General features: G+C 50.0%; 1 protein-coding gene across 1 annotated transcript; it reads left to right on the top strand.

Annotated features, from left to right (window-relative positions):
• Nucleotides 1-116: 116 nt before the first annotated feature.
• DGUOK (deoxyguanosine kinase) lies at nt 117-20,004 on the top strand. Its single transcript, XM_035121075.2, has 7 exons — nt 117-2,296; nt 3,734-3,846; nt 5,708-5,895; nt 6,337-6,484; nt 8,526-8,641; nt 17,996-18,095; nt 18,296-20,004. Exons 1-7 carry the CDS (start codon nt 2,245-2,247, stop codon nt 18,359-18,361), a joined length of 783 nt encoding a protein of 260 aa, XP_034976966.2. The 5' UTR covers nt 117-2,244; the 3' UTR covers nt 18,362-20,004.
• The last annotated feature ends 4,285 nt before the right edge of the window (nt 20,005-24,289 follow it).

The following is a 24,289-nucleotide window of genomic DNA, read 5'->3' on the forward strand; positions in this document are numbered from 1 at the left end:
TTGTTGCTGCTGCTGCTACTGTTACCTGTCTTGCACCCTAAGGCTCAGGGCAGGTTACAACAATTTAAAATACCATTTCAAAACACACAAGAGTTTTTTAAAATCACAAAAAACCAGTTTGGGGTCCTGAAAATATACATTTTAGGTGTCAAAGGTGCTAGGATAAAGAGATGTGTCTTCAGCATACAATGGAAACTCTATAGTGAAGGGCCAGGTGTACCTTGCGTGGAAGGAATGCCACAACTTAGACGCTGCCACAGTGAATGCCCTCTCCTGGCCTACCACCACTCCAAAATTCTGTGGGATGTGGAACTACCAAGAGGACCTGCTCTGTTGACCTTGACACCAGAAAACTGTTTGCAGCAATGAGGTGGTCTCTTTCAGATATTTGGGGCCTGCATCCTTTTGGGCTTAAAGTGTTGATGCGATGACCCTGAATTGGGACCAGAAATGAACTGGCAACCAGTTCAGTTGTTTCAAAACAGCAGCTACATGAGATCTAAACAGAACCCCAGCCAATAATGTGGATGCTGTATTTTAGACCAATTGAAGTTGCTGAGTCGTTCAAGGTCAATCTCACGTACTGTACAGCACATTGCAACAATCCAGCCTGGAAGTTACCAGAGCATGGTGTACAGTGGTTAGGTCTTTTGTGTGCCATTGATCTTCACATCTGGCTCCTTTGAGTAAACTTATTTATGTTTCATAAAGGGAAGGTATGCAATTCAGAGGAGTGGGGGTTGTTCAAATGAAATACACCTTTACCTGAAAATTCAGTACTTCAGATGCTGATGAACTGTGCTAGTCTGTTGCATGAAAAACAACAGCCATGCGGCATCTTAAGAGGGCTGAATCAAGACCCACGATAGGCCCTGGGCCAGCAGCCTTTAGTGGGTACCTACTCTACTCCCACTCTACATGTACAACGTCTTGGGCATGTGAACATACACACTCACACAAATAAAAAGCATGTTATGTGCAGCAATGGGGTGGTTAGCTTTATCACACTCAAGTTAATGGGCCTAAGTAAGTTATGTCCGTTGATTTCAGTAGGTTTACTGTGAGCAGTGCTTAGTTGGATACAAGCCATGTGGGAAACATTTCTACATATCTTAAAGCAGGGTTAGACAATGTGGTGCCTCCCAGATGTTGTTGGACTGCAGCCATTTGCTGACCAATGCTTGCTGGGACCAATGGCAACAGCAGCCCACAACAACTGGCGGGAACCGAACTGGCTGCATCTTCTGCACTTCACCAGAAGCAAGACTGGAAAGGCCCCTTCACACATTTGTTGTGCCAAGGGGTCTTCTTCAGTGCAAAGCACTCACCCCAGGTGCTGCATGGCTTTCCTGGCCCTCTTCCAACCTGCACATGCTGAGTGTGGCCACACCTGCCTCAAGGAAAGCCCACCTGTTCCCCCTGCTGCCTATGTCCAGGGGGTGGACACTAGGGCAGAGCCTGGGGCAACAGCAGCATCTGGAGCAAGGCCAGCAGCATGTTCCTCTGGCCCCTTGCTCTGGTGGAGACCCCTTTGCACAGTTGACACATGAAGGGGGCTTAACGCAACACCCAAGGGAACAGGGGCGAAAGGGGATTGTGCTGCCTCCTGCCCCCACCCCAACCCCCTTCCATGGGCAGGGCACAGCCTCTTGCTCTTCTGCTGCCTCAGGCGGCTGCTTCATGCCGCCTAATGGGTGGGCCAGCTCTGATTCTTTGGCAATTTCTTCCTTCTCTAGAATCCCTGTTTTTACATCTGCGGCACAGAGCTGTGAAATACCACTCCAATGCGTGCCAGGAAATAGTCCGGGCTGTTTTATATCCCAGAGAGGCAGTTTGCCGAATGGCACCCTTTCTACTCCTGAGTTGTGAGAGGAAAAGTGGACTCCCTTGTGCTTTTTTGTTACACGCTGCAGAGAGAGGTGGTTACGCTACCGAGCACCGCAGGTGCGCCTTACTCCCGAGGAGACATGCATGGGGTGGCGCTGCAGGCGCCTGATCCTCTCAAAACATGACTCCAGGGTGCCGCATTCAACAAGCACACCCTCCTGCCCCTCAAATGGCCGTCTGCGGGAGTACTGCTGCACCTAGGTGCCGGAGCCCAGCGTCGGAACAAAGTGAACTGGGCCCCTTTGGGCGCGGCGGACTCCGGAAAGACACGAGGGACTTCGGCAGGGCGGTGGCGCAGGCGCAGTGGCTCGGCTGCTCCTCCCGACAGCTGGGCGCTTGCTGGTGCTGCTCTGCGTGATGGCTGTGGCGCGGGAGGCCGGCAAGAGGCTCGCCATCGAAGGGAACATTGGTAATGGGTCTGGGGAAGGGGCTCAGGAGGAGTTAGGGGGTATTTTCTTCCATTTTACGTAGGCAGGGCCACCCTGCGACTTGGAAGCGCCTGTCCAGCCGGAGGTGGCGGGGGGGGGGGGGAGAGAGAGGGAGGAACTCTGCACTTGCTTAGAGGCAGCCTTATTATTGCCTTGGATGCACCAGGGCTCGGGTCCTTGCACGGTTCCAGGATATATGCATTAGTTAGGAGTAACGTTCTGCCCCATTCCACGTGCTGCAGCAGTTGGGGAAGACACGCAGTCTCAGGCTTTGGCGAGCCTCCAGGGAAGATCTTGGTTGGGTGGTGATTTATGTATTTACTATGCTGCTTTTCATTCAGATGAATAGCAGGCAGTTAGAAACAGTAAATAACTAGAACATAATAGAACATTCCAAACTCAACACAAATCATATAGAACAGATAACAAATCATAAGTACAGTAAAACAATTACAATCCATAGAACACCATCAACTGAAAAATAGGCTAAACAGCAAATGCCATATCACAGAATTCACAAAGTACTACAGCTGTCATGCTAAAAGCATGAACTGGTGTTCAGAAATGAATGGAACTTGGTTGTTGTTGTTGTTGTTACAAGAGCGCTGTTGGGTTGGGTGGTATTATTATGGCCCATAATATGCAGAAGGGGAGTGGGGCCAGGGTGAGGTGCCAAGTGGGTCACATGCACACCATATGTTTGAAGCACATGGCTTTCGAATCCTGGGAACTCTGGTCGGTTAACAGTGCTGGGAATTGTAGCTCTTTGAGGAGCAAACTACAGGTCCCAGGATTCTTTATGCAATGAAGCTGAGTGTTGGACGATTCAGGACAGAGAAAAGAATGTCCTCCATGCAGCACATAGTTTAACTATGGAACTCGCTTCCACAGGAGGCAGCAGTGGTCACCAACTAGGATGCGGCTTTAGAAGAGTATTGGACAAATTCATGGAGGGGAGAGTTGTTGATGGCTGCTAGCCTCCACAGTCAGACACAGTAGTGCCTCTGAACACCAGCTTCTGGAAACCACAGGAGAGGAAAGTGCTCTGTTGCTTGAATTCTGTTTGCAGGCCTCACAAGCACCTGGCTGGCCCCTGTAAGAATAGAATGCTGGACCAGATTGGTTTGTGGCCTCATCCAGCAGGCTCTTCTTCTTATGTTCTTATTTTGTTTATTTCATAAAATTTATATACCGCTTGACTGAAAACCTCACACACCCTCAGAGCTGTTGGCCGAAATGATTCTTAGGGGGAAGCCATGTGCTCCAAGTGTGTGGTGTGAATGTTACATCCCATCTCCATGGCTCATTCTCTGCACAACTTAAGTAGAACGAGGTTCCTTTTCCTTTTGCTGATATTTGGAAACACTGTATAAGGAGGAATGTTGGCTAATGGGCATGCGTGCTTTTTGCTCCCCCAGCAGTGGGAAAGTCAACGTTTGTGAGAGTGCTCAGAAAAGCCTTTCCAGAATGGTCCATGACCTCGGAGCCAGTGTCCAAGTGGCAGAAAGTTGAAGCTGCTGGTCCCCACCAGGTAAGGGTCCAGATGTAAAACTTGTTAGGTCTGTAAGGAACTGAGCTGTTTTGGTTCAGAATCTTGTATTCAATCAACTGGCACTGGTAGGTTTGCAGGCCTGGGAGTTCTTCTTCAGTACAAGAATTTTGAGCAAAGGGGAAACTTGCCTTCTTACCAACATAATCATTCAGATAACATAACCATTCACTCTCATGCAACTTCCTTTGGCAACAAAGAGTAGTCACCCTCTTTGTGCTAAAGCAGGCTTCCTCAAACTCAGCCCTCTAGATGTTTTGAAACTACAATTCCCATCAACTCTGACCACTGGTCCTGCTAGCTAGGGATCATGGGAGCTGTAGGCCAAAAACATTAGGAGGGTCAAGTTTGAGGAAGCCTGTGCTAAAGGTTATAAGAACTTCAGTAGAGCCTGCCAGATCAGGCCAATGGCCCATTGAGTCCAGCATCCTGTTCTCACTGTGGGCAAGCAGATGCCTGTGGGAAATGACTACAAGAGCAGCACTCTCTCCTCCCGTGGTTTCCAGGAGCTGGTGTTCAGAAGCATTGCTGCCTCCGACTGCAGGCAGAGCACTGCCATCCTGGTTTATAGCCATCAATAGCCTTATCTTTCCTGAATCTTCCAACATTTGGCTCCCCTGAATGCCTACGAATTCTAGTGTTCTGAGAGAGGTAGAAAAATATTAATCTATCCACTTTCTCCACACCATGCATGATTTTATAAAGTTCAAAAAAACTTCTACAAAGATCTTTAAAGACTCCACCCACCCCCTGTGCTGTTCCTTATGTGCTGTGCTTCCATTTATCCCAGAAGAGTACTTTATTACGGCCATAGGCCCATATCAAGATATCAACACAAAACAATGTACATCGTACAACAGAACAAACCAAAACAAAAGTAAACAAAATCAATTCCATTCATAAAAATCCTATCCCTATAAATATTATAAAATTACAATTACAAGGTAAAAAATATCACTTAGATCATCTGGCCACCACTATAAATCAAACATTAGGGCAAAAAATCAATAATCATAAAGTTAACCCATTTTTCCTCTTGTAGGATAGAACTGCAATCAGGTATCTAGCTACAAGGAGTGATCTACTTGGCTCATTATCCTGTAACAGATATGTTAACTGGGATTCCGAAGTCTTATCCAAAGTTTCAGATATTAAGGGGGATAAAAATCTGGTCCGAGGGACCATGTGCAAGGGGCAACAGAATAATATATGATGGAGGGATTCTATGGATCTGTTGTCACATGCACACAGAACTGAACTCTGGCCTTTCGAGAACCTATTATTCACAACATTGCAAGGAAAGACATTAAATCTTGCCTTAATAAAGGCAAACCTATGGGCCGCGACTGATAGGGATGTCAAATAAGATGGAATCTGCGGGGAGGGCACTATGCCGAGGTTTGATGGTGAACAGGTACCACTTCCCATTATGACATTTTGCTGGAGGTCCATTTCCTCTAGTTTTTGTTTGAGGGTTCTTTTAGCTGTGGCAAGGTCTAGTTTCAACAAGTCCGAAGGGGACAGTCCATAGGACACAGTTTTAGTATGGATCGTTTTTGCCCAGGGACTAGGAAACTCGTCTCGCCAAAGACATTGAATCAAATAACGATTCGGAAGCCTGTACCACTTATCCCAACTTGCTGGCTGGGGCTGATAGGAGCACCAAGTGGGAGAAGGTTGAGCTGGAGGGAGGCAAAGAGAAGAGGAACCTTGCAATATCTTCACATGGCACAGGTTCACAGGCCCTGCTGTGGCGTCCCCCCAGAAAACACACTCTTTGTTTTGTGGTTCCTGTTCCATTGGGTTCTTAAATGTGTGTCTCTTAAATTATTCCTTGTCACAGGCCTCTCCATCTCAAAGCTTTGCAAACCTGCTTCAAATGATGTATCAGGAGCCCTCGCGGTGGTCCTACACATTCCAGACTTACTCATGTCTGAGTCGGCTGAAGGCCCAGCTGGAGCCCCTGTCTGTGAAGCCCCTGAAGATGTGGGACCACGTGCGGGTTTTTGAGAGATCTATATATAGTGATAGGTATGGTGCCACAATCCTGTTCCTGAAGTTGGCAGCAGCAGCAGCAACAGTGAGATGGGGCCACATGCCAAGAGAAGTGGGGAGATGTTTACCTTTTGAAATGTTCTCAAGTATTCAGTGCCCCATCTCCATGTGCAGAGTGCTCTGCAGTTTCTTCCCACACTTTCAGTGTTGCTGAATGTCCTTGCAGTTCTTTCCAGCTTAAATCTGGAGAAACTAAGGACAGTGCCCTCTTAGCAAGGAAAGCTTTGCCACTCCTTCCATTGGAGCCTCTTCCCCACGAGAAAGAGGAAAACCTTCCATTTTGTAATGATGAATGGATGCCAATTGCAAATACAATATTTGGGAAGCTTGGCAGTTTCGCATTTATCTCTGACTTGCATGTTCTTCTTCCTGTGTTTGTTGCTCTGCGGGTGGTTTAACTGCATGGTTCTTCCCCAGGTACGTCTTTGCCAAAAACCTGTTTGAGATTGGCCACCTGGCAGAGATTGAGTGGGCAATTTACCAGGACTGGCACACTTTTCTCCAACAAGCATTCAGGGACCAGCTTGACATCCATGGCTTCCTTTATCTACGGGCACCCCCAGAGGTAACTGAAAACTACTGTTATATTTATTAGTCACTTCGCCACCTCCCACCCTCAAAAGTGAAAGTCAAAGTGATTTACAAAAATGAAGATTGAAAGCAAGTGGTCCACTCATGTAGGAGACTGCCTGCTATATCTTTGTCTGGGTCATTGCTCTGGCTGTCTTACCTTCTACTCAGCTGAAGGCAGGTAAATCGGCATGCTTGTTGCATTGGATGTGAATGGATCCTTCAAAGTTGGCGCCCTGGGTGCACCTTCACCCAGTCAGGAAGCCCTTGGCGCTGGATCTCAGTGTCCGGGCTGAACGATGGGGGGGGGGAACACTCCTTCAGGACCGAGGCCATTTAGGGCTTTAAAGGTCAGCACCAACACTTTGAATTGTGCTTGGAAACGTACAGGGAGCCAATGTAGATCTCTCAGGACCGGTGTTACCGTGTTTCCTTTATTTTAAGACGTAGTCATAAAATAAGCCATAGCAGGCTTTTAAAGCATTTGTGAAATATGAGACACCCCCTGAAAATAAGCCATACCTCCGCGCTGCACAGAGCGAGCGCCCAGCCAGCCAGCGGGACCCAGCATGCCGGCCGCAGCAGGAGAAGGAGGACATCTGCCGAGTCAGCGCCTGGAACTGCGCCGCAGCGCTGCGCGGAAGGAGAGCGCTGAGCCAGTAACAGCAATGCCGGCCACGGCAGGAGGACCCAGCAGCAGCGCCGTCCTTGTCCTGCTGCTGCTGCTGTTGCTGCGGAGCCAGGTGGAGGCGAGGCCGCTGCTCGCCCCTGGGGGCCACGGAGGAGGCTGGGTGGGGACAGCCGGAGCCCACCCAGGCAGCAGCAGGAGGACGAGGACGGCGCTGCTGCTGGCCGCGGTAGGAGGAGGCAGGCACCCGAAACCGGCGCTGCTGCAGCCCCGACAAAGCACACAGCAGCGCCGCTCGCCCCGAGGCAGCAGGACCCAGCAGCAGCGCCATCCTCATCCTCCCGCTGCTGCTGCTGCTGCCGGGTCAAGCGGAGGCAAGGCCGCTGCTCGCCCCTGGGGGCCACAGAGGAGGCTGGGTGGGGACAGCCGGAGCCCAGCCGGGCAGCAGCGGGAGGACGAGGATGGCGCTGCTGCTGGGTCCTGTTGCCTCGGAGTGAGTGGCGCTGCTGCGTGCTTTGTCGGGGCTGCAGCAGCCACCGGTTCCGGGCACCTGCCTCCTCCCGAAAAGGAATGGCCCACGGCGTCACGTGACGACGTGCGGATGGGCCCGAGCCTCTGATAAAGTCGGAAGCTGGGATGGTTCTGGACCTGGGAGTTCGTGCTCACGCCCCACCTCGGCAGTGTTGTGGGGAGGGTCTCTGGGTTGGCTGGGCGGGGGAGTTGGGCATGGTGGCCCCAGGAGGAGCGCAGGCAGCTCTGTGCGCACTCCTGGCTCTGACCACGCTCGCTGGGCACGTAGCCAACGAAAAGGTATGCGATGTCCGTTCCCGTGGTGGTCATGCTCCCTCTCCCTCCACTGAGTCCTCCGGCTTCCTTTCCAGTCCCAGGATATCTCTGCATCTATGAGGGAGTGGCAGCGGAAGCCCCACTTTCTGGATGGTTATGTACAAAAAAGAGCTTATGTTCAAAAGGCCAGAGCTTGTCAAATCCATACATTTAGGGAATAAGGCGCCTCCGCTTCCCCACCACCACCACCACCCACAATGCTGGGGCTGTCAATCGCACCCAAAGGGACCGGCTCCAAAGTTCCAAATGTAAATTGCTTAATAAAAAATACCCGCCCCCCCCCCCGAAAATAAGCCATAGGCTTATTTTTTTGAGTAAAATAAATATAAGATGGTGCATAGGGGAAACACGTATATGGTCCCGGCGGCCGCTCCCAGTCACCAATCTGGCTGCCGCATTCTGGATTAATTGCAGTTTCTGGGTCACCTTTGGATCAGGTTTGCAAGCCAGCTGTTTGCTCCATTGGGTATGAGAGTGAAGTGTGTCTCTCTGGCAGAACAGGAGGTGTGGGGCTCTGGCGTTCATGGCACTGGCCAATGAATTTCCCGTTCCCTCCTTTCAGATCTGCATGGAAAGATTGCGCCAAAGAGGGAGGCCTGAAGAGAAGGACGTCCAGCTGCGCTACCTGGAGCAGCTTCACACTCAACACGAACATTGGCTCGTGGAGAAGATCACAGAGTGAGTCACAGGCGGAGCAGCAGAGAGCTGGCTTCATTGGGAAGGCAGTTGTGGCTCTGCAGGCAGTGTCTGCTCTCTGCGCTTGAGCCTCTTCTTTTTGATCCCACACAGTTGTGTCAAGTGGCAGGTGTATGTTGGTGCCAGAGCACCTGCTTGATCCCACACTGAAGAGTGGAGCCTGGAGCCAAGCCACAGTTCCCGTCACCTGGAGATGAGGATGACGATTTACCTTCTTTCCTTCAAGGAACTCAAGGCGATGTATGTGGTCCTCTCGTTCCCTGTTTTATTCTCACAGCAACTCTGTGAAGTGGGTTAGGCTCCAAGACAGTGACTGGCCCAAGGTTTCTGAGTGAGGATTTGAATCCAGGTCTCCCAGGTCCTTGTCCAACACCTTAACTGCTAAACATTACTGCCACTGGGCTATGATGCTGAACAGCAAGGAACCAGGAAGTCATGGTAACACAGAAATGGGTGGGCTAGAGACCACGAAGTGCAGGAGGGCAGCTGTGTACAGACAGGTGCTGTGTCCTGAGCTGTGCACAACTCTGGGCCCAAAATAAGATATGTGACAGGCAACGTTTGGATCCTTAATGACCAGTCTCTTGCTCACCAGACACATTTAGTGGGCTCTGGATTACTCTAGGGCAGCTTTCCCAACAGTAAGTCAGGCCTGATCCAGATTACTCTTTTGTGATTCATTTGGGCATCCTTACTGGCATAATTTTTATTCTTTCCCATTGTCACAGTTTACAGGCCACTACTGTGTTAGTTGCAGTGTTGTTGCAAACCAGAGAGACGCTGGAAGTTTCCGTTCTGCAGTGGGAGCGATGTGTGAAATCACAAGCTAGCTCAGCCTTCTTCAAGTTTGTGCCCTCCCCATGTTTTAAGCTGCAACTCCTATCAGCTCCAGCTAGCATGGCTCTGCTCCCATCAACTGGGGCACTGGCTGGGGCTGATGGGAGTTGAAGACCCAAATCTCTGGAGGGCACCAAGTTGGGAAAGACTGCTCTAGGGATTAAGTCATCATCATCCTTTATTTTTTATTCATTCCATTCCATTTATGAATGCTCCCTGTGGTGACTAAGAATAAAAACAAGTTTGTATGTTTAAAACAAGTTCAAATCCAATGCATGCACAGACTGGGATAGAAATCTCTACTGCACTTCTTTTAAACCTGCCAGATGTATGTTCTCATTCTGCATGCTTTATTCTGAACACATTACTGGGGTTTTCCAACTGTTATTTAGCAGGAAGAGAGGCAGGAAGGAATTATTGTTGCTTTACACCAGCAGTTAAGGCAACTGCAACTTCACTCTTCCACCAAAAAGCAGAAGAGACTGTAAAGGTGCCCAATGTTATCTTCCTTGCTGTTTAATCAGTAAACACATCTGACAGCCTTGCATATTGTGCTCACTTACAACTGAGCTTCTGGAATCCAGTGAGTCTTTGGGTGGTGTTGACTTCACTCAGCTGAGCTCTCTAGCTGCACAGAGCCTGTCTGTCAACTTCTGAACCTCGATCAGTGGAAGCAAAGGAGGTGAACTTCCATGCTTTGCCTTGGTCTTTCACCCCCAGTCCTCTTGCTCTCAACCTGTAGTTAGTCATGTGCATCTTAAAGAAGAAGTGTGTTTTCCAGTTCTACATTATTAGTTTTCAGAACCAAGCTTTTTGAAAGCTTACATCGTTGTATAGTACGGGGGAAAGCAGCAGAGTAACTGTCAAGCACAATCAGAACATGGGACTGTCTGACCTCCCCTTTACACTGCTTGTGAATTCTAATGATTTAATTCATTTTAAATGAAGCCCAATTCTATATCCCTACTTATTCATAAATGTGAGGCACCCCTCCTTTCTTATCCTGACATGTTTCTTCTGATGAGGATGCAGACACTTGCCCAAAACTCTGTCTCCCTCACTTGTGTCCCTCTTGATGTTGCATGTAATACTAACCAGTAGTCAGAAACAAACTATGGCTTACTGTTAATTTGTGTCTTCATCCACCCAGTTCAAATTGCACTCACCCTTTGCCAAGCTGGGAGTAAACAAAACCACAGTGCTAGCTTAGCAGTTTGTGTGAACCAGCATTAGTAGTTTGCATCTTTCCAAAGGAACTGAGTAGTAAGTCAAGAACAAACCTTGACTTCTGCCCATGGTTTGTTTGGATTGCACACAACTCTAATCCAGCACTGTTGTTTGTTTCCTCCCAGTTGGCAAATGGATGAGCAGAGTGGGCGTGATTTGAGCAGCATGTATCGGCTTGCTAGCACATTCGTAGTAAGCTATAGTTTGTTTCTGACCATGACTTGCTGTTAGGTGCAAGCCAGGTCATTAACTAGCTTGTCCCATCCTTCCTCTGTAGCCTACAAACACACACCATTCCCTGTATCCTAAGTGAAGGCGAATAGAGAAAGCAGAGATTTGGCTTGCAGTGAGGAGGCCAGTGACCTGTGGTGTTGTGAGCCTCAGTGTTACCTTAGACAAAGAAGTTTGGGGCTGAAAGACGGAGGCAGAGCGTGGGTGCAGGGAGGCTAGATTGTTAAGTGAGCACATTGCAGAAAATGCTTACTGCTTACATGATGCAGAAATTAAGGTTGGTACCTTAAGTTACAATTTCTACATTTTGGGATGTACGTAATGGAATTAGTAAGTGCCTTAACAAACTTTTTAAATCTGAAGGTATAATGTATTTGGCTTTGTTTAAAGGAAATCCATTGAATTATATGAGTCATGGTGACGGTGCAAGGCAGCAAAATTTAGCTTCACTGTGGGTGTTTAATAGGCAACATATGCACTATGCTGTAAGATGTTGAAAGCTCGCTCTCTATGTGTGTGTAATAATCTTTAATCCTTGCATGAAGCTGCAAGAGAGGCTGTTTTTTAAAAATTATTGCTGGTTTTATTAACTTCACAGTGTGATCAACAGTTCAAGGAGCAGATTTGGTGTATAGTATAAGCCACTGTTATCTCCAGATTGCTCTGGGATGGCAATATGGTAAAGCTGAGACAGGGGATTACAACAGGGACAGGAATTTTTGGGCCCATAGAGAGAATGTGCCTCTCTGTCTGACCCTTGGAACATTCCCCAGGCCACGTCCCTCACTGACCCTGCTTCACACCCTTTTTTTGGCCTGGCTGGAATGTAGTATTGAACTCTTGATTGTCTGTGTCAGAGGGCCTGGTATGGCTACTCTAGAGTAACGACTCCAGCATGGTCTTTTAAGGTTTTTATTAAGTGCTGATTATTTACAGTGTTCAGAGCAGTAAAAATGCATCCTTAAGGTGAGGTGTCTGAACTCCCGAATGGCGATTGGCGCGTTTTCTTCCAGCACCACAGCTTTGGCAGACCCAACCTCTTCCCCCTACGTTTGCGTCGCAATTCGGGAGTTGGGGGAATTGGCCTCCCCCCTGTGCGTCCTACTTCCTGTCCCACCTGCGGCCTGGGCTCCACAACCTTGCCTGAGCCTCGGACACCACTTCCTGACTCTCCGCTGGAGGCAGAGCTCTCCTTACTCTCTCCCGCGCTTGGGGATGGGCTGGAACTTAAGATGGGAGGGACTTCCCTGTATCCCTCGTCCCTCACATCCATCCCCCTCCCAGGCTCCTCTCCCCCCCTTCCTAGTGGCTCTCCGCTTGCTGGGGACGAGTGAAACCCCAAGAAGTCTGTGGCATCCGAGCCTGTGGGTGTAAAATTTTCCCCCCAATCCTGCGATCTTTCTCCTTCCCCCTGAGAAGACGGGAATCCCAAGAAGTCAGTGGCGTCAGAGCTGGTGGGAGTAAAAATGTTCTGCCAGTCCTCTCCTGCCTCTGACGTCGTTGACCTCGGTGAAACCCACACCTCTTCTTCCGTGTCCTCAAATTCCGCTTCCCATCTCCATGGAGAGCTGCTGCCTGCTATCCCTTCCTCCTGCCCCTCCCCCTCTCCCTCCCTTTCCATGTGCCAGGGCTTGGGCCTGTGGGGGAACAGGGCGTGGAACTCTTCCACTAAAAATTCCTCAGGTACTTCTGTGGCCGGTATCCACTCATTGTGGGACGGCGGAGTGTCCTCCCATGCTATCAGGTACTCCAGTCCTCTCACCCCTCTCCTTGAGTCTAAAATCTCAGTTGCCTCATTGAGCTGTCGGGCGTCTCCCGTCTCCCCCCCTCCCTCTGGAGGCTGATCGCTGTCCCTGAACCTGGTACTTTCCCTGTACGGCGACAGCAGCGATCTATGAAACACTGGGTGCACTCTCATGTCCTCCGGCAGTGCTAGCCTGAAGGCTACCGGGTTGACCTGTTGCGTGACCGTGAAGGGGCCCAGCCTCCTGGGTGCTAACTTCTTGCATCGCCCCCTGGTGGGAAGACCTTCCGAGGATAACCAAACCTTGTCCCCCACCCTGATGACCTCTCCCGGTCGCCTGTGGCGATCTGCCCCCTTCTTGTACGCTTCCTTGGCCCTCTCCAAGTGTTCTCTGAGCTGCTGGTGCACCGTCTCCAGGTCCTCTGCCCAATCCTCTGCCTGTGGGCCCTCTTCCTCCTCCTCCCCCTCCCTCTCCGGGAAAGATCTGAGGTCGCGCCCGTAGTTGGCCTTAAAGGGCGACACCCCTGTGGAGACGTGCACCGCATTGTTGTAGGCAAATTCTGCCAGTGGCAGGCGATCCACCCAGTCCGTTTGCCTCTGGCTGACGTAACATCTCAGGTACTGCTGCAGAATGGCGTTGACCCGCTCCGCCTGTCCATTGGTTTGCGGGTGCCTAGCCGTCGACAAGCTGACCTCCACCTGCAGGAGGTTCATGAGCCGCCGCCAGAACCTGGAAACAAATTGGCGGCCACGATCCGAAATAACCCTTAAAGGCAATCCATGCAGTCTGAATACGTGGTCAACAAACAGTTTGGCCGTCTCTTCTGCCGAGACCGCCCTGGCACATGGTATAAAATGGCACATTTTGGACATGAGGTCCACCACCACCAACACTGCGGTCTTGCCCCTGGACGACGGCAGGTCTGTGATGAAGTCCATGGACACTACTTCCCACGGCCTGTGCGGTGTGGCTAAGGGCTCCAGCAAACCAGCTGGTGGCGCTCTGACCACCTTTGCTCGCTGGCAGGTGTCACATCCCCTTACATAATCCCGAACATCCTCCCGCACCCCTGGCCACCAGAAGTGTCTCATGACTAGGTGAGTGGTTTTGTCCCTTCCAAAATGACCCGCCGTTGGGTTGTCGTGCATCTGTTTGAGGGCCTTACCTCTCAGCTGTTTGGTTGGCAGGTACAGGGCTCCCTTGTAAAAAAGCAAACCCCTCCTTTCCTCAAAGTCTTTGGCCTGCTCCCCCCCCCTCTCAGTTCTCTGAAGATGCGGGTGGCAAATTCATCAGCTGCTGTCAGTGCTGTGAGTTCTGCCTCGCTCACCACTGTTGCTCCGCAGGACCATGCTGATGGGGGGAAAATATGCCTGGGTGCCGGTGGCAACTCCTCCTCCATGTACTCTGGCTTGCGGGAGAGGGCATCCGCCCTGACATTCTGCTCTCCCGGGATGTAGTGGATGGAGAAGTTGAAGTTCGAGAAGAACTCTGCCCACCGTATCTGCCGCTGGTTGAGCACCCTGGCAGTTCTCCAGAACTCCAGGTTCTTGTGGTCTGTGCACACCTGGATGGGGTGCTTGGCGCCCACCAGGAAGTGTCGCCAGTGCTGGAACGCAGCGTGGATCGCGAGAAGTTCCCTGTCAAACACTGTGTAGTTGCGTTCCGGCTGGGTCAGCTTCCTGGAGAAGAAGGCACAGGGTCTCCACTCTCTGTTGGCGTCCAGTTGCAACAGAATCGCTCCCAGAGCCTTGTCCGAAGCATCTGTCTCCAGGCGTAGGGGCGCATCCTGCACCACGTGGAACAGGTGCTGGTCTGAAGCGAATACCCTCTTGAGGCTTTCGAACGCTGCTTGCGCCTCTGGTGTCCACCGGAACTTCTGCTTGCCTCTCAGGCAGTCGGTGATAGGAGCCGTGACGCGAGAGAAGTTCTTGATGAACTTCCTGTAGAAGTTCGCGAAGCCTAGTAGGCGTTGGGCATCTTTGCGCGTCCTGGGGCTGTGCCAGTCCAGGATGGCCTGCACCTTGTCCTTGTCCATCGCCAGCCCCTTGTCTGACAGCTTGTAGCCTAGGAAGTCCACTTCTTTGGTGTGAAACTTGCACTTCTCCAGCTTCACATACAGGTGGTTGTCCTTCAGGCGCTGCAACACCTCCCTGACATCCTTCACATGCTGCACTGGGTCATTGGAGTAGATAAGGATGTCATCCAGAAAGACCAAGCAGTTCTTGAAGAGGAGGGACCCCAGGACGTGGTGCATGAAGGCCTGGAAGCATGCGGAGCCCCCTTGCAACCCGAAGGGCATCACCAGATATTCAAAAGAGCCCAGAGGCGTGAACATCGTGGTTTTCCATTCATCACCCTCCCGGATCCTAATCAAGTTGTACGCCCCTCTTAGGTCGAGCTTGGTGAAGATCTTGCCCCTGCGTGCCGCTGTCAGGAGATCATCCACTCTGGGCATGGGGAAAGCCATTGGCTCTGTCACCGAATTCAGCCGTCTAAAATCCACCACCAGACGGCGCTGTTGCGTGTCTTTCTTGTCCACCCAGAAGACCGGGCTGCCCCCTGCTGCCTTGCTTTCTCTGATGAACCCCCGCTTGAGGTTCTTGTCGATGAAAGCGCGCAGATCCTCCAGTTCCTGATCTGACATGGCGTACAGCTTGGCTGGGGGTATAGTTGCCCCTGGCACCAGGTTGATCTGGCAGTCAAAAGGCCTGTGTGGGGGTAGGTGGTCGGACTCCGCTTCGCTGAAGACCTCCTGCAGGTCCCAGTACGGCTTGGGTATTGCCTCACCCCCCTTGACGTGCATGGTGGCCACCGTGGCTATCGGAGGCCCCTCCCCTGGTTGGTGCTGCATGCAATGTTCCAGACAAAAGTCTGATCCAAAAGTGATGCATCTCTGGTGCCAACTTATGGAGGGGTCGTGGCGCGTCAGCCAGCTCATGCCCAAGACGATGGGGGGGTCTGAGATGGTTGTGACGTTGAAAGCCAGTGTCTCTGAGTGCCTTCCCACCGTCATTCTCATGGGGGGGGTTTGATGCGTGATGGCCCCTCCCAGCAGCTCTCTGCCGTCAATGGTGGCCACGTGCAGGGGAAAATCCAGCTGCAGAAGTTGGATCTGGTGCTCTTCCGCAAAGTTTCTCGAGAAGAAGTTGGCTGAGGCACCACTGTCAATTAAGGCGAGGACTGTCAGGGGATAGCCATTTGGTAGCGTGAGCGTGACTTCTAGAACCACTCCTGCTCTGGGAGGGGTGGGCTGGCTGTGCTCCTCTCTGTGCGGGTGGGCGGGCGGGGGCTGTTGTCTGCTGACTGTGCCTGGCCGCTCCCCCTTGTCTCCTGCAGCCAGGCTGTCTCGTTTCCCTGCTGTGGTGCTGCGTCAGCTGGGGAAGGTACAACCGTTCCCGCCTTTCCTTGCCACTCTCTGCGATGAGGGCAGTCTCTGACGCGATGCCTGGGGGAGTTGCAGAGAAAGCAATTCCCGCCTCTTCCCTCCTTGCTTCTTGGCGCCGCCGGGGTTTGAAAAGCCCGCGCGCGCGCTCCTCCGATCTCCATCGGTTCCGGCTCTGGGCTTGGCCTGGGCGGGTGTGGGGGCGGGCCCTGGGGTGGGGTTTGGTGATGTGGTCTGTCCTGGGAGCGTGGGAACCAAGGTTTTGCTGCGCGCGTCGCTTGTTTGTCATTCCATCTGGATTCCTGTCTCACCCCCACCGCTAGCGCCGCTTTGCTTAACTCATCCATAGTTCGCGGTTTGGGACCTCTTGCCAGCTCATCCTTAACGTCTGCGTGCAAACCCATGTAGAAGGCTGATTTCACTGGCTCACTTTGCAGATCCCACCCCAGTTTGTGCACCAGCATGGTGAATCTCGCCCAGTAGTCCCTAACTGTCGATTTTCCTTGTGTTAAGTTATGAAGCTCCTCTTTAGTGGCCTCCATTTCACTGTCACTAGCGTACATTATTTTTAAAGCTTCTAGAAATAATTTTGCGTTCTTCATGCAAGGATTTTTTTGCGCGATGAGCGGTCTTACCCATTCTCGGGCGGCCCCCGTCAAATGCTCTATGATAAAGGAGACTCTGTGCGCGTCATCTGGGAATTCTGCTGCATGCAATTCCAGCGCATAATTTATTTCTGTCTCGAATCCTAGGTACTCCCTAGGGTCGCCGCTAAACTTGGTGACTAGGCTCTGTCCCCTTCTCATTTGGACTAGCTGCGGCTGGGGCACCCCCCCACCTCTAGCGGCTTTCTCCTCTTCCAACTTCTTCTGTAGGTCCAAAACCATCACCCTTAGCTGTTTCTCAGTCTCCTCTTTTGTCCTCACCTGGTCCACCAGCTTGTTCAGCTCCTCCTGCGCCCCTCGCGCTTCCTCCTGAGCGGCATGCAATTGCTGCTGTGCGTGCGCTGTGAGGTTCTGCAGCTCCTGCTTCGCTGCTTCGGCCTCCAGCCTCCAATGCTCAGCCTCTTGAGCGCTCATCGCTGCACTCCAAAGTAGCCAAAAAAAGGATTCGGGAGTTGCTGTCAGAGGGCCTGGTATGGCTACTCTAGAGTAACGACTCCAGCATGGTCTTTTAAGGTTTTTATTAAGTGCTGATTATTTACAGTGTTCAGAGCAGTAAAAATGCATCCTTAAGGTGAGGTGTCTGAACTCCCGAATGGCGATTGGCGCGTTTTCTTCCAGCACCACAGCTTTGGCAGACCCAACCTCTTCCCCCTACGTTTGCGTCGCAATTCGGGAGTTGGGGGAATTGGCCTCCCCCCTGTGCGTCCTACTTCCTGTCCCACCTGCGGCCTGGGCTCCACAACCTTGCCTGAGCCTCGGACACCACTTCCTGACTCTCCGCTGGAGGCAGAGCTCTCCTTACTCTCTCCCGCGCTTGGGGATGGGCTGGAACTTAAGATGGGAGGGACTTCCCTGTATCCCTCGTCCCTCACAGTCTGGATGGATGATGGAGGTGTGTGTGTGTGTGTGTGTGTGTGTGTGTGTGTGTGTGTGTAGAAACTACCCTACTGCACAAGGGTAAAATTTCCATTCATTCTTCTGTCACCAGTATGTGACCCCCCCCCAGAAGATTGCCTAGAAGGGAATGTGGCCCCTGGTCTGCAAAAAGTTCCCCTTGCTCTGGCTTTCAACAACCTTGGCATAATTATAGCACACTGAAGGGAATGAGGTGAATTAATGAGACAACTCAAAGTCAATGCAGATGAGGTCATTCAAGGAAGTGAGCTGAACTCCCTACTGTAACTGAAGCCACAATATTGATTGTGTAGTGAAAAGAGTTAAGGAAATAACATTCTTATTGCCCCCACAGGATTCATTCTGAAAACATAAGAAATGCTCCAGTCTTGCTGCTTGATGTCACAAAGGATTTTGAGGATGACACAAATGAACAAGGGAGGCTTATGTCCCAGGTAAGATTTCACTTCTGTGAAATGTGAAAGCTTTGGTATAATGCACAAAACTTGCATATTCTTCCATCAGATTAAAGTTGGCACCGTAAGCTACCAATTTGCCTTAACTGTGTGTCGCTTATTCCCTGGAACTAACATGGCAACAACTGAACAAGCAATTGTTTGGATTTTATTTGAAGATCTGTTTCCTCTTTTTGCAGGTGAAGACTTTTATAAAGACTCTCTCAGGGGAGGCTTTCCCTTCTGCGTCTGCCGCTGCCTCCTAGCCCAAGATCTTAAAGCAGGCTCCTCTGAGTGGATGGCCACCAAGAAGAGGCCAAGAGAAAGCACTCCTTGATGGTCAACTCCATTGGGAGTTAACAGCTCAGGCAGGTCAGAGGTGCTTGCAAGAATTAAAGGTCTCTCTGCACAGTATTTGCGGGTGAAAGAAGCCCTCTGGGCAGCAAAATCCCAACCTAATCTACAGATAGAAAGTAGAATTGCAACAGGGCAAAGATGTTGGGGGCAATTTCACTTGGGCTGGGTGAGCTCAGAAGTCAGGCAGAGTCCTGTGTTCACCCAAGTGAGAGATCAGTTTAATAGATTTAATAGATTTGGGCAGTGGGGCATCTACTTTTTTGTCGCTACTGGCTACCAGTGGCTCCCTTGCCATGATTCTGGACCTGCTCCCTCCCCAACTTCTGCTGCTGCATTTTCTCAGGGTGTGGAGTCTCAAGTTGTTGAGTCTATATGTGCCCTCAGTTCCTGCTACTTACTGTGACGTGGAGTTACAGCAATAGACACCTTGGGCTCACTTCTGTAATATATTATTTTTAAGCACCCTGCACTTAGACACGCACTTGAGTTTCCTAGGTGCCATGGGACCGTCTAACAGTGCCCAGTTCCATTGTCTGTCCATCAATAGCCTCCCCCTTGGAGAAGAGAGATTGGAAATTGATTGACACTGAAACAGTTCCGGGACCAACCAAGGAATCTGGAAGGTTCAGAGTGTGAAGAATTGTGTACAATTCTGTACAATTGTGTTAGTGTCTGTATCTGGCAAAGATGAAAAAAAAACAGACATGTACTTGAGCTTTTCAAGGGGCTGTTGTCTTTTCTGCTGCTTCCCACCCTCAGTGCAACTTTTACTTATGTGATGGAGGCCTCCTGGGCTATAGCATCTCTGTGCATGAAGGCCACTGCATGGTTGATGTCACACACAAATATAGCAACTGTATGTTGTTTTCAAGAATACTTTTCACCTTCTTTATCTGCCTTTATCACATTTCCATCAAATTTATCAAGTTTGTCCTACAACCATGGCCCTCTTCATTCATTGCTTGTGCAAAGGGGCAACATGGATACAAAGGTTTTTAATTTTTTGTAGATTTTCCTTCGGCACAAACATCTGCCAAGTTCCTTTAAAAAAATGGAATAAATGGGATGTCTATCTATGAGCAGTCCAGTTTAAAGTTTAAGATAACCCTGTGGTATAGTATCTTAAGATGCTAGAGGCGCACACATCACCATGAATTTTGCAGAGAGGATATGCCCAGTGCCTCTTTGTAGATAGTAAAGTTCACAAAGTTGACCTTGGGAAACTGGAATATGGATGTCCAAGTATTTCTGTCCATGTATGTTTCATCCTTTTCTCCTCAAGAAATAGTCCTGTTGTGTTTGATGTTACCTTTCCAAGCCTCAGTAAACCTATATATGCAAGTTCATCAGCAGTAGATGGAATGACATGTCACCCCCTTACTTTTTATACATAGCATTAAAATTCATGCATCAATTAAAAATAAGCTACAGTACAAAACACTCCCTTTTTAATGCAGTGCTTTTTACAATCAACCATTCATTAGCTTTTAATGATGGGCGTTGTCAACATTTAATTTATCTCCCTTCTAATGTATAAAATTATTGTATTTTTTTTAAGGCTGCTGTGTGTGATTATGGCCTGTGTCCAATGGTCTGTTGAAGTTCAGAGATTCTGTTTCCAAAGCTGCTTGCAGTATCCTCAGAAAGTTTTGGAGAAACCATTTCTGCCACTGGGCTATTGTCCTTATACAGTGGTACCTCGACACCTGAATGACTCAACTTACGAAGGTTTCGACTTATGAAGTCGACAACCTCGGAAGTCTTTTCATCATGCGCACGTTCTGCGCCTGCGCAGAAGCGCAAAATCGTGCTTCGCGCATGCGCAGAACGGGCGCTTTGACAACCGAAGACTTCGACTCACGAAGAGCGCCGCGGAACGGATCGTCTTCGTAAGTCGAGGTACCACTGTATGCTCAATTGCACTGGGGACATCAACATTTACTGCAGCTGAAGAAATGTGTATGGGGGGGGGCAGCTGCTGGAGATCCCCTCCTCACAGTGTTCTTGAATGTTGGGTCTCTGGGTGTGGTTGGATTCTCAATTCCCATCATTCTCAGACAGCTTAGCCCAGTGGTCAGGGAGGAGTAGTCCAGAACACTTTTCTGTCCCTGTGCAAGGATATCATTAGCATGTTACAAAATCCTCTGGTTGCAGCCCTCTTTGTGTTGCGTCTATGTAAACCTGCAGTTGACCCTGAAGGACATGGGCAAAAGATGTACGTGCTTCTTGGAGTTGAATGGGAGCAACCACAGAAGTGGTGTCAGCCATGTAGACTCAAGCTCATCTTAAGCCAATTCTAAAAAGAACTGACTTCTGTGTTCCAGTCTTCTACTCATCTCAGCCTCCCTCATTAAGAGGAAGGCTGCTTCTGTACCACTATAATGTGCTTTTTAAAAGATTCAGTACGCTGATAAACCTTTCATTTGTAGATAACTGCATTCTTCTTGAATTTGTAAGATGCTACAGTTAAATCAAGGTCCGGATATATGGTTTTCCCAGTAGTGATATATGGAAGTGAGAGCTGGACCATAAAGAAGGCTGATCACCGAAGAATTGATGCTTTTGAATTATGGTGCTGGAGGAGACTCTTGAGAGTCCCATGGACTGCAAGAAGATCAAACCTATCCACTCTGAAGGAAATCAGCCCTGAGTGCTCCCTGGAAGGACAGATCGTGAAGCTGAGGCTCCAATACTTTGGCCACATCATGAGAAGAGAAGACTCCCTGGATAAGACCCTGATGTTGGGAAAGATTGAGGGCACTAGGAGAAGGGGACGACAGAGGGCGAGATGGTTGGACAGTGTTCTTGAAGCTACCAACATGAGTCTGACCAAACTGCGGGAGGCAGTGGAAGACAGGAGTGCCTGGCATGCTCTGGTCCATGGGGTCACGAAGAGTTGGACACGACTAAACAACAACAACAACAACAACAACAACAGTTAAATCAGTAAAATGAGTAACTTTAAAACACAGAGAATGGGAGTAAATAAAAGTTTGCCTTCTTCTCGTAACGCTAGAACTTGTAGACATCCAGTGAAGCTGGAAGATTCAGGACAGATTTTTAAAAGTCGTTCTTTACACACTAGGGAACCTGCTGCCACAGGAGTCATTGGAGTCAGCAATGCTTCTCAATGCCAGTTGCTCAGTCTAAGCCACAGGAGGGGAGAGGGCTGTATGCGCTCATGTGCTCCTTGTGGGTTCCCCTTCTGAGAACAGGATGCTAGATGATCCAGCAAGCTCTTCTGATGCTCTTAGTTCTTGTTATGCTGGTGACGGTGGTGGAGGGCAGGACTGGAAAAGCACCGTTTCATTTCATATTATATCATATGGTATATAATATTTTTGCAAGGGAAAAGTGGTCATCATGCTGCAGTTCATGTGGCCACCAGTTTCTTGCTGCTGCAAAATACAGAGTGAGGACAGACTTAGGCTGGCTGGGCAGAGAGTGGGGACGGGCAGGAAACCTCCAAAGACACTGCTCTCTGAAGGGAAGGGGAGAGAACAGCCTTCGACAGCCCCCTTTTCCTTCAAACTTCTGGGGTTTGTGTACAGAGGGGCACTAGAAGGCATGCCCCCACCCCACAGCTGATAGGCAGCAGGGAATGTGCTGACAAATTCCCCACATCCCCCAGCTGCATTTCTCCTTCAGACCTCTGAGGTTAATTATATACAGTATACACAGACAGGTATCTTTTCCTGGGTTGCATCCAGTGTGGTGTAAAGTACAGTAACTTGTTCTATTAGTGCTTGTGTGATGGAAGTCCTCCACCCTTTGCACCCCCCTGATTTGTTCCAGGGTTCACTCCAATCTTCTGGAGCAGATTTAAGGAGGGTTTGGGGCACACACAGGGGCAGGAGAGAGGGAAACCTTTGTTGTGCTAATGCAGGCACCCCCAAACTGTGGCCCTCCAGATGTTTTGGCCTACAACTCCCATGATCCCTAGCTAACAGGACCAGTGGTCAGGGATGATGGGAATTGTAGTCCAAAACATCTGGAGGCCAAAGTCTGGGGATGCCTGTGCTAATGGAACAAGTACGTTGGGTGCAGTCCTTGGTCCAGCCAACTCAGTATTGTCTACACGGACTGGCAGTGACTCTCCAGAGGTTCAGACAAGGGGTCTTTCCCAGTCCTGCCTGTGGATGCTTGGGTTTGAACCCAGGGACCTCTGCAGGCGGAGCAAGTATTATTGAACTAAGGTCCTCTCTAGTTGTAAAGGTGTTTCTATAGTTAATATGAGGCATAGGAAAGTGATAGCAACAAACACTCTTTACATTGAAAAAAGGCAGTGGTTTCTATCTTGAGTAGATGTAAGAGTGGACTTTGCTCATAGCCCCCCCCCCCCGCCCTGTGCACTCCTGGATGTGGGCTTGCAAAATCTAGGTTTGCACATCAACATAGAAAGCTGCCTTGCACTGAATCGGACCATTGGTCCGTCTAGCTCATTATTGTCTACCCTGACTGGCAGTAGCTCTTGGGGTTTCAGACAGGGAGTCTCTCTTTCCCAGCTGTGGTTTATAGCAGTGATTGGGAACTTAAAAGAGGAGAGGAACGTGGCTTGCGAAAGCCTTAGGGAGCCCCCCACCTCGATTCCCTTGTCAGTCCCTGATCTTACTCTAATGTTAAAGGGAATGTGGGCTTGCAAGATCTGAGAGAATTGACCCTGAAATCTCTTGCCACTTTGAGATTGGGGTGCATCATGCAAGAATATGCTCCCTCCAAGTTCAGAGGTGGATGCCTCTGAATACTGTTCCTGAGGACCATGTGCAGGGAGGGTGACCATGTGCAGGGAGGGTGACCATCTTGTTCATGCACTTACCAAAGGCACCTAAAGGTTGGTGGCTGTGGAAACAAAACTCTGGGCTTGATGGGCCTTTGGTCTGATCCCAAAGGTGTCCTCCTCGGCCATTTCCCTGTTGCTGTCTCCGAAGAGCTGCTAGCCAGCCAGGTATTTCCTTTTGTTTCTCCTCTAGCCCCTCATGTCATGTGCATCCAGCAGTTCTGACTTAAAAATAACACTTTTGACTGATGCTGAAAGAGTTCCCTGCTTTCTGGCCCAGTGGCTTTTGAGTGTGCAGCCTGTTCTCTAAAGCAGGGGTGAGAATCTGGATCCTGCCAACAGGAGTAGAACCTTCTTGCTCTCCCCCTCTGTTCCTCTCTCTTTCTCCCAGCCGTCCCCCCCCCCCTCGCACACAAACAAATACACCAAGCCACGTTTGACAGGTGGGTGGGACTCTCCACATACCAATCACCTGATGTCACAGTGATGGCTGCTGGCCAGTTTCTGTCCACACAGTTGGAAAGCAAATGGTGCAGGCTAAGGCATAAGCATGTGTGAGTGTGGTGTAGTGGTTAGAATGTTGCACTAGGACCAGGGAGACCAGGGTTCAAATCCCCACTCAGTCATGAAGCTCACTGGGTGACCGTGGGCTAGTAACGCGCTCTCAGCCTAGCCTACCTCACAGGGTTGTTGTGAGGATGAAATGGGGAGGAGGAGAGTTGTGTTTGCCACCTTGAACTCTTTGGGGGAAAGGTGGGATAGAAATGTAACAAATAGACAGCAAATAAGTGTTGGTGGCCAGCTGAGTTTAAAGTATTTACTGCTGTTGTTGGCACTTATCTGCCTTGGGAGACAATGGAGTACCTTCCTAATTTAGTTAAAAGGATAGCACAGAGCCCTGCAGAACACGACAAGTTCACAGCACTCTGGAATAAGATGCCAGTGAAGGGAAAATGCCTTTTAAAAATCTGCCTCTTGATTTTGGCGATGCAGTATGTACATAGACTGACTCTAAAACCGCTTTGCTGGGGAAATAACTATTTGAATTTGGTGGAGTTTC

The sequence above is a fragment of the Zootoca vivipara genome, chromosome 6, assembly GCF_963506605.1.
Source record: "Zootoca vivipara chromosome 6, rZooViv1.1, whole genome shotgun sequence".
In the NCBI taxonomy this organism is placed as follows: Eukaryota; Metazoa; Chordata; class Lepidosauria; order Squamata; family Lacertidae; genus Zootoca; species Zootoca vivipara.

Coding starts and splice junctions, on each gene's coding strand:
- DGUOK (XM_035121075.2), top strand. CDS start 2,245: ATGGCTGTGGCGCGGGAGGCCGGCAAGAGGCTCGCCATCGAAGGGAAC. Junction 2,297..3,733: donor CGCCATCGAAGGGAACATTG/GTAATGGGTCTG, acceptor TTGCTCCCCCAG/CAGTGGGAAAGTCAACGTTT. Junction 6,485..8,525: donor ATCTACGGGCACCCCCAGAG/GTAACTGAAAAC, acceptor CCCTCCTTTCAG/ATCTGCATGGAAAGATTGCG.